The following is a 14893-nucleotide window of genomic DNA, read 5'->3' as shown; positions in this document are numbered from 1 at the left end:
CCCGATCCTCACCAGTTGCCTGGGCATTGATAACCCCGATCCTCAGCGGTTGTCCGGATATTGGTAACCCCCATCCTCACCAGTTTATCGGGCAAATTTGCAGATTTGAATTGTACAAGGCGCAAGACATAAAAGAGTCAAATACAACATTCCAAATCAAAACGCAGATTTTATAACACTTTATTATATATTTTACTTGATAAATCACTTTATACACATGCATGCTTTCATAATCACTGCCATTTAAATTACGCAAAAGCATGTGTTTGTCTATCTCGAAGCTGGCCGGAGATGACCGTGATGTTACGATTGGCTAATCAGGTGCGCTTTAACCAAATGGCATCAATGTTATGATGTTAATGTGAACAAATTTGCTGATACATTATTTAGTTTAGAGTTAATGTAAGCATTGTTCGAGTCGCAGAATCGGAAAATAGAGCCATCAAAAGACCACATGCGTGTCTGTTATGGAATGCTGCCCTAATAGGACATTTCCGGTAAACCTGATACTGTAGACGTATGATGTATCAATGAGGATCACTTATAATTTCTAAAATATTAGCTCAGAACTCCTTTACTAAAATTATCATTTGTAACGTAGCATAATAATATATGCTCTTATGCATTCGTCCACAGAATAAATAAAGTTGACACCGATTTCACCTAACAAAAGTAAAAAGTAAATTTAAGTCTACACGCATTCGTTTGCCCGAAGTCATAATGTGGCAAGAAAATATCTACATTGTTCTCACAGCTATGAATGTTTACATTTCAATGATACTCGGTGAATTATATATAATTCAGTGATATTCGTATTATTGCATCGTAGGGGGAATTCTAATGAATGTTTGTCCAGTCCTTGATCCTCGAATGACCTTGTGTCAATCTTGCTTCCCTCAGTAATCAGACTCCGACAGAGGTTTTTACCGTTCAACGCACGAAACATTACTGCACTGGTCAGCTTCTTTTTTTCAGATGTCCATATACAGCTGCCCTGTGCTTAATTAGTGAAACCGTATTATGAAAGTATGTGGGAAAATTGTACAAGGCCATCTATTAAGATTTCTCATTCACCTTCCTTATTGGGTTATTAACCTGTTGTAGAGTTGTTTTTGTTTTGTTTTGGGTTTGTTGTAGAGTTGCATCGTTCCATATCAGTTCATAAAGTACACAAGGCGGAGCTTTCAAAGTAGGCAGCACTGTCACGTGGGTGTGTTTTGTTTAACGGATTGATATGAATCAATTTACGTTTTACTAAATTGATTTGCAAACAATGAGAAGTAAGTGGTGCATATTTGTGTACATAATTGTTTGCACTACCTTTTGATACTGTCAGCAGTTTGAAACAATTATTAAGGGAAGATAAAGCTAAACAAAAACAATACTAAGCTTGAAAGGTAATCTCTACCCTAAAACAGGAAGTTACTAGTTTCGTTTCAAAAATATTTGTCCATTCATGTTTACGTTCTGTTAAATGACAGAAGTTTTGTTGAGCAGAAATATAAAGTTTACACCGAATAAAATCTGGCACTGGACAGTTATCAGATTGGCTCATAGTATTTGTAAGTATACTTTACATTTATATTCTAGTGAACGTTATGTTTAGATTAGTTTGAAATTGTATAATTCGATTTGAAATAGGAAATTTAATATCAGAATTGACTTCCGCATAAATTTTCGAAATCATTGCGCTTCATATTTATTATTTTTGCTTATAAGGCGATATAATGTCTGACATATCATAATAAAATCTTAATGAAAGTAATTGTTCGAAACTTGCGCTTAACGAAAATGATGGTTTTGCCATATAAAGCGATGCATTTTGATAACATTTTTTGGGAAAAAATATAAACCACTAAAATATTAGCAAATTAAGGGGAAGGGGCGTTCCGACAGCCCCACCCCGTATAATTGCCTATGTGCATCTAAGTCAATATCAGACACGCCCATATGCAGCAAATCATTTATATAATTATGTAGGAGGGGCGCACATCAAACGATACGCCCTAAAACCCCGCGTTTTAACATCTAATTCTGCTTGTTTATTTGTGGACATTATCAAAATGTATTGTTTAACCTCTATATATTTTATTATATACATTTATGAATGTTTTGATTTAGGTTTTAACATTTGCAAATTAGATTTTCAGTATCACATGAAATTTGAGTAAGTCTTTAAAAATACATACAATTATTTAGAACGGAACTTAATACAGCAGTATTCAACGATTGACAAGATTGGCAGCTCCTTCAATGTCTATACCCACCAATGTGATTTGAAGATTTGAATGGAGATATAAGAGAATAAATCAGTTTAGATGGAATGATTTGTTAAAACGCCAGGATTAAAAACGCATACATCTAAATTAAAGTCAGGGAAAAGAAAGACTAGATACTTAAGTTGAAATGTGTTATGGCAAGTGCATTGTGCATTTTTCATTTTAAATAGAACGTAAAATTAAGGTAGTTAGACCCTAATGGGCATTATTTCAAATTATGATCATTTTGATAATTTATATGTACTCGTATTTACTGAATTCAAAACCAAAATTTAAAAGATTTTGTTCGTCAAGTAACAATTCTATTTGAACTTTAATTATCCTACACCCATTTCAAAATGCTTGTTAAAACAGAGAGAGAGAGAGAGAGAGAGAGAGAGAGAGAGAGAGAGAGATTCTTTATTTCTTCCGATCTGAACAGACATGGAACATTATAATCAGAACAAATTGAAAGGAAATATACAGAACAAAACTTGACATTAATTTTATTGAACAAACGAAAATGTAAGATATGAAGAATGACTATATAAAATGCAAATGAATAATACCGTATGATGACTATGCATCTTTACATGTTCTTATATATAGTGAATGAAACATCGTTTTATTATATCATTTACCACTCCTCATTTTAAGACGTTTGACAGTTATTTATGTTAAACATAATTATATATAATCATGTCTTGTTCATGTTTTGAATTCATACCGTGTAAGTTAAAAGTAACCTAAACGATGAAGAGCGAAGTTCTAGATCATTACGCAAGATACAGTAAGAATCCTTTGTTCCACACCCTTTTCAACATTTTGGTATACTTTGGTATCATAGTAGCAAAAGTTTACTTCTTTTCCTAAATAAATCATTGTTGATCACATCATCAACAAATATAATCAAACTGTACTAAAAATAGCAATATGGTTTTACAATTTTAACATATTGTTTTACTGTCTCGATTAAAATATTATAGAGTTTGAATTTCCCAAATACCTATTTAAGCCAAGCCAGCAAATTTTGAAATATTCTAAGAATATATTAAATTATTATATATTACTTATATTAAATATTACAATATTTAATTACTGTTAAATGAAAATTCAAAATGATAATTTAAAACTAAAACAAATAATAAAAATAATATTCGTGCTTTTGGGTGGTTTCGAACCAATACCTTAAAACTCTCAGACGAATTGTAGTTATGTAATGAACAACTAAGGCTAATTCATTCAAATTGAAGAGTTTCAAATGAATGCTTTCATAAGGGGTGTGCTACCTTAACTATATCGTATTTAAAATAGTTGAAGCATGTGTATTTATATTTTTAAGAAGAACGTGTATAAAAAACATACTTTTAGGAGTCGATGTACGAGTTGTTTGAAATGCCGCTGTCACATGTGACCAATAACGATTCATATGACAGCATTCATTGGTAGTGCACATTAACCTTGGAGCACCACTCTTCTTGAGCACAGACTATATATGATTTCTGCGTCCAATACAACAATCGAAATAACAGAGACAAGCCTCCTAGCCTAAAAAATTATCCTAAACAAGATCCTGATAAAAAGCAAAAGCAAAAGGATCGAGGTCAAACAAGCATTAAGCAAGAGAGAAAACAAATGCTACAATACATGGAACATAACATACTAGGTAGAAATTATGTTTAAGAATGGATTAAAAAAGTTTAAGAAAGGGTGGTCGAGTACAAACAAATGCTACAAGCCAAGTAAGTTTTATAATAACATTAAATGTAACCAAGATCCTGATTGATTGACACAATTATCTAGGACATACAAACATCAAAACAGCCGATAGACAAAACAATGTAAGGCAACAAATAATAACAATCTTTTCAAAAAAATAGTTGTTAATATATATATATATATATATATATATATATATATATATATATATATATATATATATATATATATATATATATATATATATATATATATATATATATATATATATATTCAGGCTATAAGACATCTATGAAATATCTTCATAGGTAAATGTTATACATGGACAATATACTTATTTCAGCTTTCCGGGTAGTGTTCGCTTCTTACCAAGGCCTCTCGGGCTCGATCCGGCCTGTGCGTTTGTGAGTTTGGTTGGTTGTCACCAAGCCGGACAATTGGGTTTATCCGGGCGCTCAGGTTTCTTCTACAACACAAGACCACACTCTCGTACAGCATCGTTCCAGTGACATTGACTTACCACAGGTAATATCATTTTTTTGCAATCGTTGTGAAATGTTAAACAAATCAACTTCTGTTTTAATATATTCATAATCTATTGATCGTTACTCTATGTTTTCATAAATATTCACAAATACGGTGTCAGTGACCTTCAGCGTTAACCTACGAACCCCTAGTCATCTACTGATCAAGATCAACCTAAAGTAATCGCGCAAACAATGTGTCACAGTACAGTCAGTGTGTCCTAACATATGACACATTTGGCATACATAATGATTGACCGTAACCTTGATATTCGACCTACTGACAGTGACAACCAAATGGGTCAGCTAATGGTCAAATGCAACTGTACCACTTCGTTTGAAGCGAACCATGAGTTTTTTTGCAGAGGAATATTAGGAAAAAACACGCACTGTTTTTCATGCTGTTTTATAAAACAATAGTTTTGTCTTTATGTTAACTATTCATAGCAACTGAAGTTCTATGACCTTTGATAAAATCATTGTGTGTTTATCATTGACAAAATATTTCAGTCACTTATTATCCGTAACTTCACACGATCACACAAACAATACCTTACGTCTACTGTCAAAGGCAGCCCTATTGAAGTCATATGATTCTATTTACGGACACAATGTTAAACACGCTATATCTCGTGGCTAGCTTTTAATACAATATAGGGATATCAACTTACCATGGGCATAATAGTATAAGATTGCAAGCAAAAGAACTCAATCACTACTTAAAGCAATTAATTTAGTTTATATCATAGCATAGTTTTAGTTATCATATTTTTGTTATACATATGTTCTTTTGTAAAACTTGATGAATGTTTTAGTAATAAGGGTTTAAAGCACACAATATAGGTTGATGCAAAATATATAGAAATAAAATAGCATAATACTTAGGTACAGATAAAACAATAGCTTTATCAATGTTCTTTTGTTCAATTATTAGCTTCGTGGTCAAAAATAACCAAGTTAAAAATCACCGAGCGTTCGCGATTTTTTGTTATCTGTACCTGAATCATAAGCATTTTTAGTATTAAATTCAAATAAGTTAAACACGACATTGCGTTGAATTTAAAAACTAACATGTTTTTCATCAACCTGTAGTGTGTGCCTTTAAGAGCAAGAAATGTACTTGAGTACTCAGTTTTGTTTTGTATATTTAACGACCATACTAAGTACATGAAATTGGTTAAATAATATATAAAAAACTATGCTATAAGAAACTTTTAGTTCCTTTTCCCTAACATTATACTACGATTATAAATGATGAGCTTGGTTGAGAATATATACCAGAGAATTTTCGATAAGCTTGGATCGAAGAACGATCATGATATTAGTTCTTAAGTGTATTGAAAGCTTAGGTTGGGTGATTTGACATCTTCTGATCGTCTGGTTCCAAAATCATTACTGGTCACAAGCTCCTATAAGTGAACGGTCATGGTTATTGGTCAGCATACTATTAGCCATGATATCTTCTGACCGTTTGCTCCCCCAAATCAGCTGGTCACGGGCAGCTACAGCTGAATGTTCACGGTAACTAATTCGTCTTTCGTTGATTCGCTTTACAGTTATTGTGGTGACGATACTTAAAAAACTGTTGCCTCTAAACCGGGTTTATATTTGATTTTTTGACAACATGGCTCGTCTATGTAGCTTTTTTTGTAGAATGGACGCCCATTCTTACGTTCAACATAACGACCAACATTTGCATTGTGCTCTGTTTGATCCCTTCGTTGAAGTAGACACCAACAATTCACGTAAAAAACAACAACAAAAAAACAACATAAAATACCATATTTAAGCCTTTATTAAGTGACTTTCCCTCTCCCAAGCCCGTTTATATTACACAACTTATGTGTATTGATCTTAACTTTTATTTTTGTCTGCTGTCTATCAGATAACAGATCTGAGTGTCTTTTTTAATAGCCGAAAGCCGTACAAAACATATCATGGATCTTGGATGTTTTTTGGGAGTGAAGTGGGACTTTTTTTCCATCCTGTCGAAATGAAGTTGGAGGCTTTTTTTCACCCTGAAGGGGGAGGTTTTATCAAAAATGACATGGACGTTTTTTCCATGGTATATTTTGTCCTACATTCATTGATATGATTTAACCATAGTGAATCCAAATTTGGATATTACAATATTGACCATGTACCAAAAGGTTAGAAATATAGCAGTTATATCACTATTATATAACTCTTATTTGTTTATTTCACATGGGGAAAATAAAGATATACATTGGCTATGCATATTCTTTTATATATAATAATTGTATGCCCTTTTGAAAACTTTGTGTATTATAGCCCTGGTGTCGGATGCATCCTTTGTGTAAAGCCTTGGTTTCGGAAAACCCAGTGGTTATTGCCCTGGTTTCTGAGCATCCACTATTTAATGCCCTGGTATAAGAGCATACCCTGTGTATTGCTCTTGCTTCGGGGAAGCCCATGTTTATTGCCCTTGTGTCTAAGAATCCCCTGTGTATTGCCCTGACGTCTGAGCATCCCCTGTGTATTACCCTGACGTTTGAGCATCCCCTGTGTATTGCCCTGACGTCTGAGCACCCCCTGTGCATTGCCCTGACGTCTCAGCATCCTCTGTGTATTGCCATGACGTCGGATCATCTCCTATGTATTTACAAAGCGTCGGAGCAATTCCTGGGTATTGCTGAGGTGTCTGAGCATCCCCTGTGCATTGCCCTTATGTCTGAGCATCCCATGTGTATTTCCCTGACGTCTGAGCATCCCTTGTGTATTGCCCTGACGTCTGAGCATCCTCTGTGTATTGCCATGACGTCGGATCATCTCCTATGAATTTACATAGCGTCTGAGCAATTCCTGGGTATTGCCCAGGTGTCTGAGCATCCCTTGTTAATTGCCTTGATGTCTGAGCATCCCCTGTGTATTTCTATGATTTCCGAACATCTTCTGTGTATTGCCCTTACGTCTGAGCATCTCATGTGTATTGATCTAGCGTTTGAGCATCCCCTGTGTATTGCCCTGACGTCGAAGCAATCCCTGTGTATTGTCCAGGTGTCTGAGCAACCCCTGTGTATTTCCCTGACGTCTGAGTATCTCCTGTGTATTGCCCTTACGTTTGAGTATCTCCTGTGTATTGACCTAGCGTCGGAGCATCCCCTGTGTATTGCACATAAGTATGACCATCTCCTGTGTATTGCCCTGACGTCTGAGCATCCTCTGTGTATTGCCCTGACATCTGGGCATCTCCTGTGTATTTCCCTTACGTCGGAGCATCCCTTGTGTATTACCCAGGTGTCAGAGCTTCCCACGTGTATTGTCCTGACGTCTGAGCATCCCCTGTGTATTGGCCTGACGTCTGACCATCTCCTGTGTATTGCCCTGAAGTCTTACCATCTCCTGTGTATTGACCTAGCGTCGGAGCATCCCCTGTGTTTTGACCTAGCGTCGGAGCATCCCCTGTGTATTGCTAATGTATCAGGGTATTTCCCGTGTATTGCCCTGACGTCTCAGCATCCCTTGTGTATGAGCCTGACGTCTGAGCATCTATTGTGTATTGCCTTGACGTCTGAGCATATCCTGTGTACTGCTCTGACGTCTGAGCGTCCTCATTGTATTGCCCTGACATCTGGACATCTCCCGTGTATTGACCTAGCGTCTGAGCATCGCCTGTTTACTGTCAAAGTGTCTGAGCATCCCCTGTGTATTGCCCTGACTTCTGGGCATCACTTGATTATTGCCCTGACGTCTGGGCATCCCTTATGTATTGCCCTTATATCTGAGCATCACCTGTGTAATGCCCTGACATCTGAGCATCTCCTGTGTAGTGCCCTTGTGTCAGAGCATTCCTGGGGTATTGCCCTGACGTCTGAGCATCCCCTGTGCATAGACCTAGTATCGGATCATCTCCTGTGTATTTACCAAGCGTCGGAGCATCTCCTGTGTATTTTCCTGACATCTGAGATCATACACACAGGTGGCAGTTTGGATTTCACCCGATGGACGACGTCATACACGTCGGAGCATCCCCTTTTTAAAACGCTCTTCTGCCGGGATGTAAATAAACAAGCACACACGTGCAAGCTCGTGCGACCCCTCTCATTCACACACGGGGACACCCACACGCACTCCCTCTCCCCCCACGCATCCCCTTTCCCTCCCACACAAATTCACACACGCACCCCCCCCACACACACACGCACACATGCACACACACACACAAACGCGCGCGCGCACACACGCACGCACGCACGCACGCACACACACACACGCACACACGCACACACACACGCACACACACACACGAGAGAGAGAGAGAGAGAGAAATAGGGAGATAGAGAGAGAGAAATAGGGAGATAGAGAGGATGAGATGAGATGGAGGGATGGATGGTGAGATGAGATTGAGAGAAGAACAGAGATAGTGGATAAGACAGAGGGGAGAGGGATGGACATAGAAAGAGAGACGGAAGGTAAAAGATGAGAAAGGGTAATTGAGGGAGGGACAAAAAGAGACTGGAGGAACATTTGGGAGGGAGGGACAAAGAGGGAAGAATTTAATGTTGCTAAGAAATAAAAACAGTTTTTCCATCATTATAGATTCATGGTTCAAACTGCAGCTACGCCATATATTCCTTAAATATTTAAGGCACTCATAAGGATGGATGCTGTTCCCGGACGAAAGGCACAAATGGCATATGGATCGGTGACAGACATCACCTACTGCCAGCCATGCGCGGAGGACGGCAAGAAAATCCTCACTGAGGCCTTCTGTCCCGTCTGCAAGGAGTTCCTGTGTTCCACCTGCGCCCGAGTACACCGGAATCAGAAAATAACCAAAAGCCACGCCCTCCAAAACAAAAACATTATGCCTCCCTCATTTCGCGAAGAGAGTGAAGATGAAAAGTTTATAGAAACTTGTCAGCTTCATGCTAAAGAGTTTATCAAATATTACTGTCCAAGTCATGATGCACTTTTGTGTGGAGACTGTTTAGTTGAGAATGACGAACATCGCTCTTGCAAAGTAGAGAAAATCATGCAAGTGGCAAAACAATACCAGCAGGGTGCAGAATACAACCGCCTGAAAACAGGACTTGTTCAGACGGCCAGTAACATTGGCAAACTTTTACACGACATACAAGCGATCATGAAATCAGTTGACGAAGAAAGCCTAACCAATATCAATGAGCTTCGCAAATTCAGGAATGAAATTAACCAGTACCTGGATCAAAGGGAGAACGAACTGTTGGCAGAAATTGATCAGAAGAAACGAACATCCAAGAGACTGCTGAATGAACTGAAATTAAAATGCACAAACATGAACTCATCCATTGAGCAACTAAAGTCGGAGCTTCAAGCACAGGACGGCAATGGCAACCAGCTATTAATATTAGGAAAACGAGCTATAAAATGGCTTGCGCGTCTCCAGACAGCCCTGGAAGAGATGCGTAGGAAGAGTGAAGTTCCCCGATACAAGTTTCACCGGGACCCCGCAATTGAGCAGTTAATAGCTTCTAAAAAGACAATAGGACGGTTTCAAGAGGGCGAATCAACGTCGGCGTTAGATCAGCAACAACGACAACAGAGGACTTTGCCACAACAACTCCATCAACACTTTATAGCCTTATCATTTAAAGGTTTGCGTACAACTACTGACTAATTTGACATTTCCTAAGTGATGCAGTTTAAAAGGTTGATTTAAAAAACCTGTTGACGTCGCTCAAATTAACCAGGCACGTTAACGTTACGTTAAAAAATTTTTTTTGTAAATTCACCAAGTGCTTAACAAAAATAACAGAATGAAATACTTGGACAAACAATTGTCAGCAAATTTTTGAATGACATGAACTTTAATTGTTTTGGTCTAACAATACGGTATATATACTCAATCATACTTCCAGGTGTATCTGCTTCGGCGGTAGGGCAGCAAGAACGACAACTACTGAAGGAGCAGCTACCACGGCAACACGAAACGATGCAGCAACAACAAGGTTTGTGAACAACCGAAGACAAATTTGACTTTGCCATATGTAATGCAGTCGATAAATCTATTTTCAAAAGCCTTTTGACGTCGCTCAAGGTAACCAGTACTAATCAAAAGCAAAACAAAAAGATTATACGACAAATAATATTCAGCAAATAAAATTAAGATACAAATATACGCAAGGCATGACTTTTGGAAGGATAAATGTTATGTTGTTTGGGTACTATAATACGGTATTTATACTTATTGTATACCCATTATAATTCCAGGCGCTTTACTTCACATATCGTCAAATGCGGTTGTCGGTATTCAACTTATGTTAGTGCAAAACGACTGTTTTCTAATCCGCTTACAAAACATAAACAAATTTATCAATGTTGTAATGACGTCAGAACACAAAACATTGCGTATTCAAAATTGCATTTATTATGAAAACATGTGTATTAGCCACATATATATATTATAAAAGTGTAATTATTATAGCGTTTTGATCAGGAATTTCGTAATCGACTCTCGTGGATTTTTGCAGATATTGTTTTCAATCGCATAGTGGCTCGTAAAATCCCTATATGCTAACATCCGCTCCATTTTAATACAATATTCTAGACGAAAGCGCAGCACTTATTACCCTTTTATTTTCCTACGCAAGGACGTTTGCTTTGTACTACTTAATATTACCCCTAATCATTTTATACCAACACTGCAACAGCAATGATGATTCATAAAATATATAAACCGTTGCTATAGGTTTGATCCATTCGTATTTTTAAAAGTTAATACAAACAATTTAAATACTATATTTATAAAATTAAGTAGTCTAAAGATCTCATGCTAAAAAATCCCCGAATATTTTGTTTAAATGATATTATTATCATTATTCCTTTTCAAATGTGATGACAAAAACAACTTTTCTTTTTCTTTTTGTTATTTATGATTATGTGTACTTCAAAGGCAGTGCAGACCTAAGCCAGTTCAAGTTCAGCACACAGCCTGACATTTCAGTGAAGACAAAAGGTGATACCAGTGACTGCTTCCTGACCAGTGCGGCCCTCCTACCTGGGAACAGGGTTCTACTGGTAGATTGCGCTAACTACTCGTTGAAACTGGTGGATACCGAAAATAACCAGCTGGTATCCAAGGTGAAACTGACTGATGAGCCATGGGACCTGTGTCTCCTGCCCGGGGACAGGGCAGCCGTCACTCTGCGTGGGAAGAAGAAGATACAGTTCGTATCTACTCAGGGAAATGTCACACTACAGGATGTTGTTAAAATAGATGGACAATGTTTTGGAATAGATTTCTGTGATGGCAACTTGATAGTGTCCTTCCCATGGGGGATTGTGTTGATGGACATGAAGGGAAATGTGAAGAAGAGTGTGGGCACAGACAGCAGTGGAAAACCTTTGTTTATGTTTCCTGAGTATCTGACAGTGACTAGAAAGGGCCACACTCCTCCGGCCATCTATGTTTCAGACCCGGGCACCAACACCATAACCAAGCTGAGCATCTCACTAGAGGTGCTAGAGACGTACACCGATTCGATACTAAAATCACCACGTGGTCTGGCAGCCGTGGGGGACAACCAGCTGCTCGTGTGTTACAGTAACAACATCCTGTTACTGGACACGCTCACCGGCAAGATAACCCAACTGCTTGGGGAGGAAGAGGGGATACAGTGGCCAAATAATGTGGCTTACTGCCCAAAGCAAAAGATGATGTTTGTTGCATGTTGCTCTGGGTTCAATTACTCCGTGAAAGTCTTCAAAAATGTGTAACAATTGAAGTTATTTATTTCAAAATATTGTATAATTATGTCTTTGTGAAAAAGCATACGTTTTCAAATTTTACTTATTTAATAGAGTATTTTAATAACAAAATAATGTTTATACTGTTATATTGCTATGCCAACAAGAAGAATAGGATATTTGTCACACGCAGTTATCGCAACAGACCTGATTTTGAAATATGCGTGAAAGTATTCAACTTAGTACAGGTTATTATCAAGTTTTCCACTTGATATAAGTGTAATCTATATATCCTATGTGAACCAATTGTAATGCTTTAGAACTTTTGTAACGCAAATGTAATGTGTGAACTAATTGGAGTGTGTAAGAACAATTGCAATGCTCATTATTTCAAAATGTATTCTAAATAATTCCACGTTAAAAGGTTTGACTGAAAATTTGACGTTTAAATTATATTGAATTCTAACAATTTCTAAAAGTGACACGTCGTTTAATAACTTGTTATAAGAAAAGAATATATGTTTGTGTATTATTAGTTTAAATGTAACAAGCCGTTTTGTGTATGGATTATAACCACATGTTGGCTTCCCTCCGCACGAGAACGAAGTGTGCGTAACTGGTGATAATTATCTTAAATTAAATGAACTGTTTGAAAGTCATAAAGCTTAACTATTTTATATGTTATCGTGTAATAATTGTTAAATAATATAGTATAATATAAACTGTTTGTCATTTCTTTTATCAATTTGTATTTACTAAATGTGATGTATACTATTTAGAGGTTAATACACGGCGTAGCCGGGCCGTTGGGTGATCATTGGCACGAGTGACTCATAATGGCCCGAGACGTAGTCTAATACATATGTTTGTTTGTTTTATTTCGTAGGTTTAAAGTCATCTTTTTCAGGTTCACCTGAAATCCAGTTGTGCATTCTTTTTCCCTTCTAGCTTGACTGCGATGAGTAAACTCATTCTCAAATTAAATTTAGTTTTTGAGAGTAAGTAGTTTTTGAGATTAAGCCAAAAAGTCAAACAACAGTTTGTTGTCATTTCATGTTCTCATCAATTTCAATTGTTCACCTTGAAAATTCCACTACACGTATAATAGTATATCCGATTGTTTTGTACGAATCATTGGCATCTGTCTTTTCATGTCTTGAATGTCACAATTTATTTTTAGAAATCATGAACTCGTAGCAAGTACAACGACTGTTTGTACTTAAATTAACACTAACCTTTCTTATATACGTTGAAAGTATCACGTGATGGTATCAATCAAACAATATCGCTACAGTCTTTTGCTGATTTTAGCATATATTAACATTTGTTAAAGGGGTGCAGCTGTCTTAGTTTTAAACTCCTGATGAGTTGACACACTCATATTCGTATTTAAAATAAAATCCGAAAAAGTGCATTCAACCATGAACGAGTCCCATTAAAATAAAACTTGTTGTGTGGCCTGCGTATTACAACGGGCGTTTGTCCGGCATCGAAGGAATTACCTACATCCATTTTAGCTAAACTTGAATACGCAAATTAAATGATGGTCAAAATTCGCAATATTTTATCCTAAAACAGCACAACAATGGTTGATCAATTTTTTGAACATTTTAGAATAACCATACGCTATTTAACACAAGTATGTGGTGGCATATAAATGCCGTAAGATAACCTGATAGCGTTCGCGAATTGTTTCGTGTTAAAACCTTAATTTTTGCGATAATTTACCGGCTATCTAGTTAATATTCGCGATACTTTTTCGATAAGATACATATCTAAAAACAGGCTTGAACGCGCTCAAAACTGCCACCAATGTTGTCAACTGCAGACCTGGATTAAGGGTACACTTAGGCACACAAAACATGATTCAAATGTGTTAAGGTACATAAAGACAAGCTCAAAATCTGCAAACGTTGGGCAAAGGTGACAAGGTACAGAATGAGGCCGACCGTGGGCATCCAGGAAGATGGAGATGGGCAGTAGTCATAAGCCCAGGTCAGCTCCCCAGGGGTTGTCCGTTCCAATCGGTAGGCAGGAAGAGTTTTTGATTGTTGTGCCCTCATCATCCTTAAAACAGTAACCGCAACTGAGGTTCACCATACAGTCATTAAACGTTCTATAATAAACAATCATAAATAACTATCAGTTTGGCAATATAATACCCGCCAAATGGAATTGAATTGCATGTTCAGCCTTTTCATGCTATTAAATACGGACAACGCTCACCACAATTATCCATCACCTAGACGGTTCGCGGTGCTGAAATCCCGTCAATAGTTATAGTGTTGATGTTCTTTACTCTGGGTTCAACGTAGGTGGTGTGTAACCTGAATTATATCATACGGTATGGGTTTCTAATATATATGACGTTAGCAGGCTTAGCAGCTGCTCTCAAATCAATTGGCATCAGTGTTTATGTTGTTTATCTGAACAAATTGCATTACTAGTTTTTAGTATATAATTAAGGTACGAATTGTCGCTGAACCGGAAAAAGGCCACCAACAGACAGCCTCATGAAATATTCTGTAATAGGACATTAATTTCTGGTAAACATGGAACTGTACATATTTGCATTTCAATGAGGATCACATATAAAAAAATAAATAAGGTATAGCTCAGAACTTCGTTTAGAGAATTATCGTAATAATCTATGCTCGAACGTATCAGTCTACTTAATTAATAGGGATGAGACGATACAGTGAA

At 37.0% G+C, this 14893-nt stretch overlaps 1 protein-coding gene across 1 annotated transcript; it reads left to right on the top strand.

The window, feature by feature from the left end:
* The first annotated feature begins 1442 nt into the window (after window positions 1-1442).
* Window positions 1443-12871, top strand: LOC128218501 (uncharacterized). The gene is made up of 5 exons (XM_052926174.1): window positions 1443-1562; window positions 4321-4502; window positions 9111-10098; window positions 10363-10452; window positions 11397-12871. The coding sequence occupies exons 3-5, from the start codon at window positions 9123-9125 to the stop codon at window positions 12218-12220; spliced, it is 1890 nt and encodes a 629-aa protein (XP_052782134.1). The 5' UTR covers window positions 1443-1562; window positions 4321-4502; window positions 9111-9122; the 3' UTR covers window positions 12221-12871.
* Window positions 12872-14893: the final 2022 nt, after the last annotated feature.

The sequence above is a fragment of the Mya arenaria genome, chromosome 14, assembly GCF_026914265.1.
Source record: "Mya arenaria isolate MELC-2E11 chromosome 14, ASM2691426v1".
NCBI classification, from domain to species: Eukaryota; Metazoa; Mollusca; class Bivalvia; order Myida; family Myidae; genus Mya; species Mya arenaria.
Note: the sequence above shows the minus strand (reverse complement) of the source record. Positions and strands in the feature narration are given on the sequence as shown.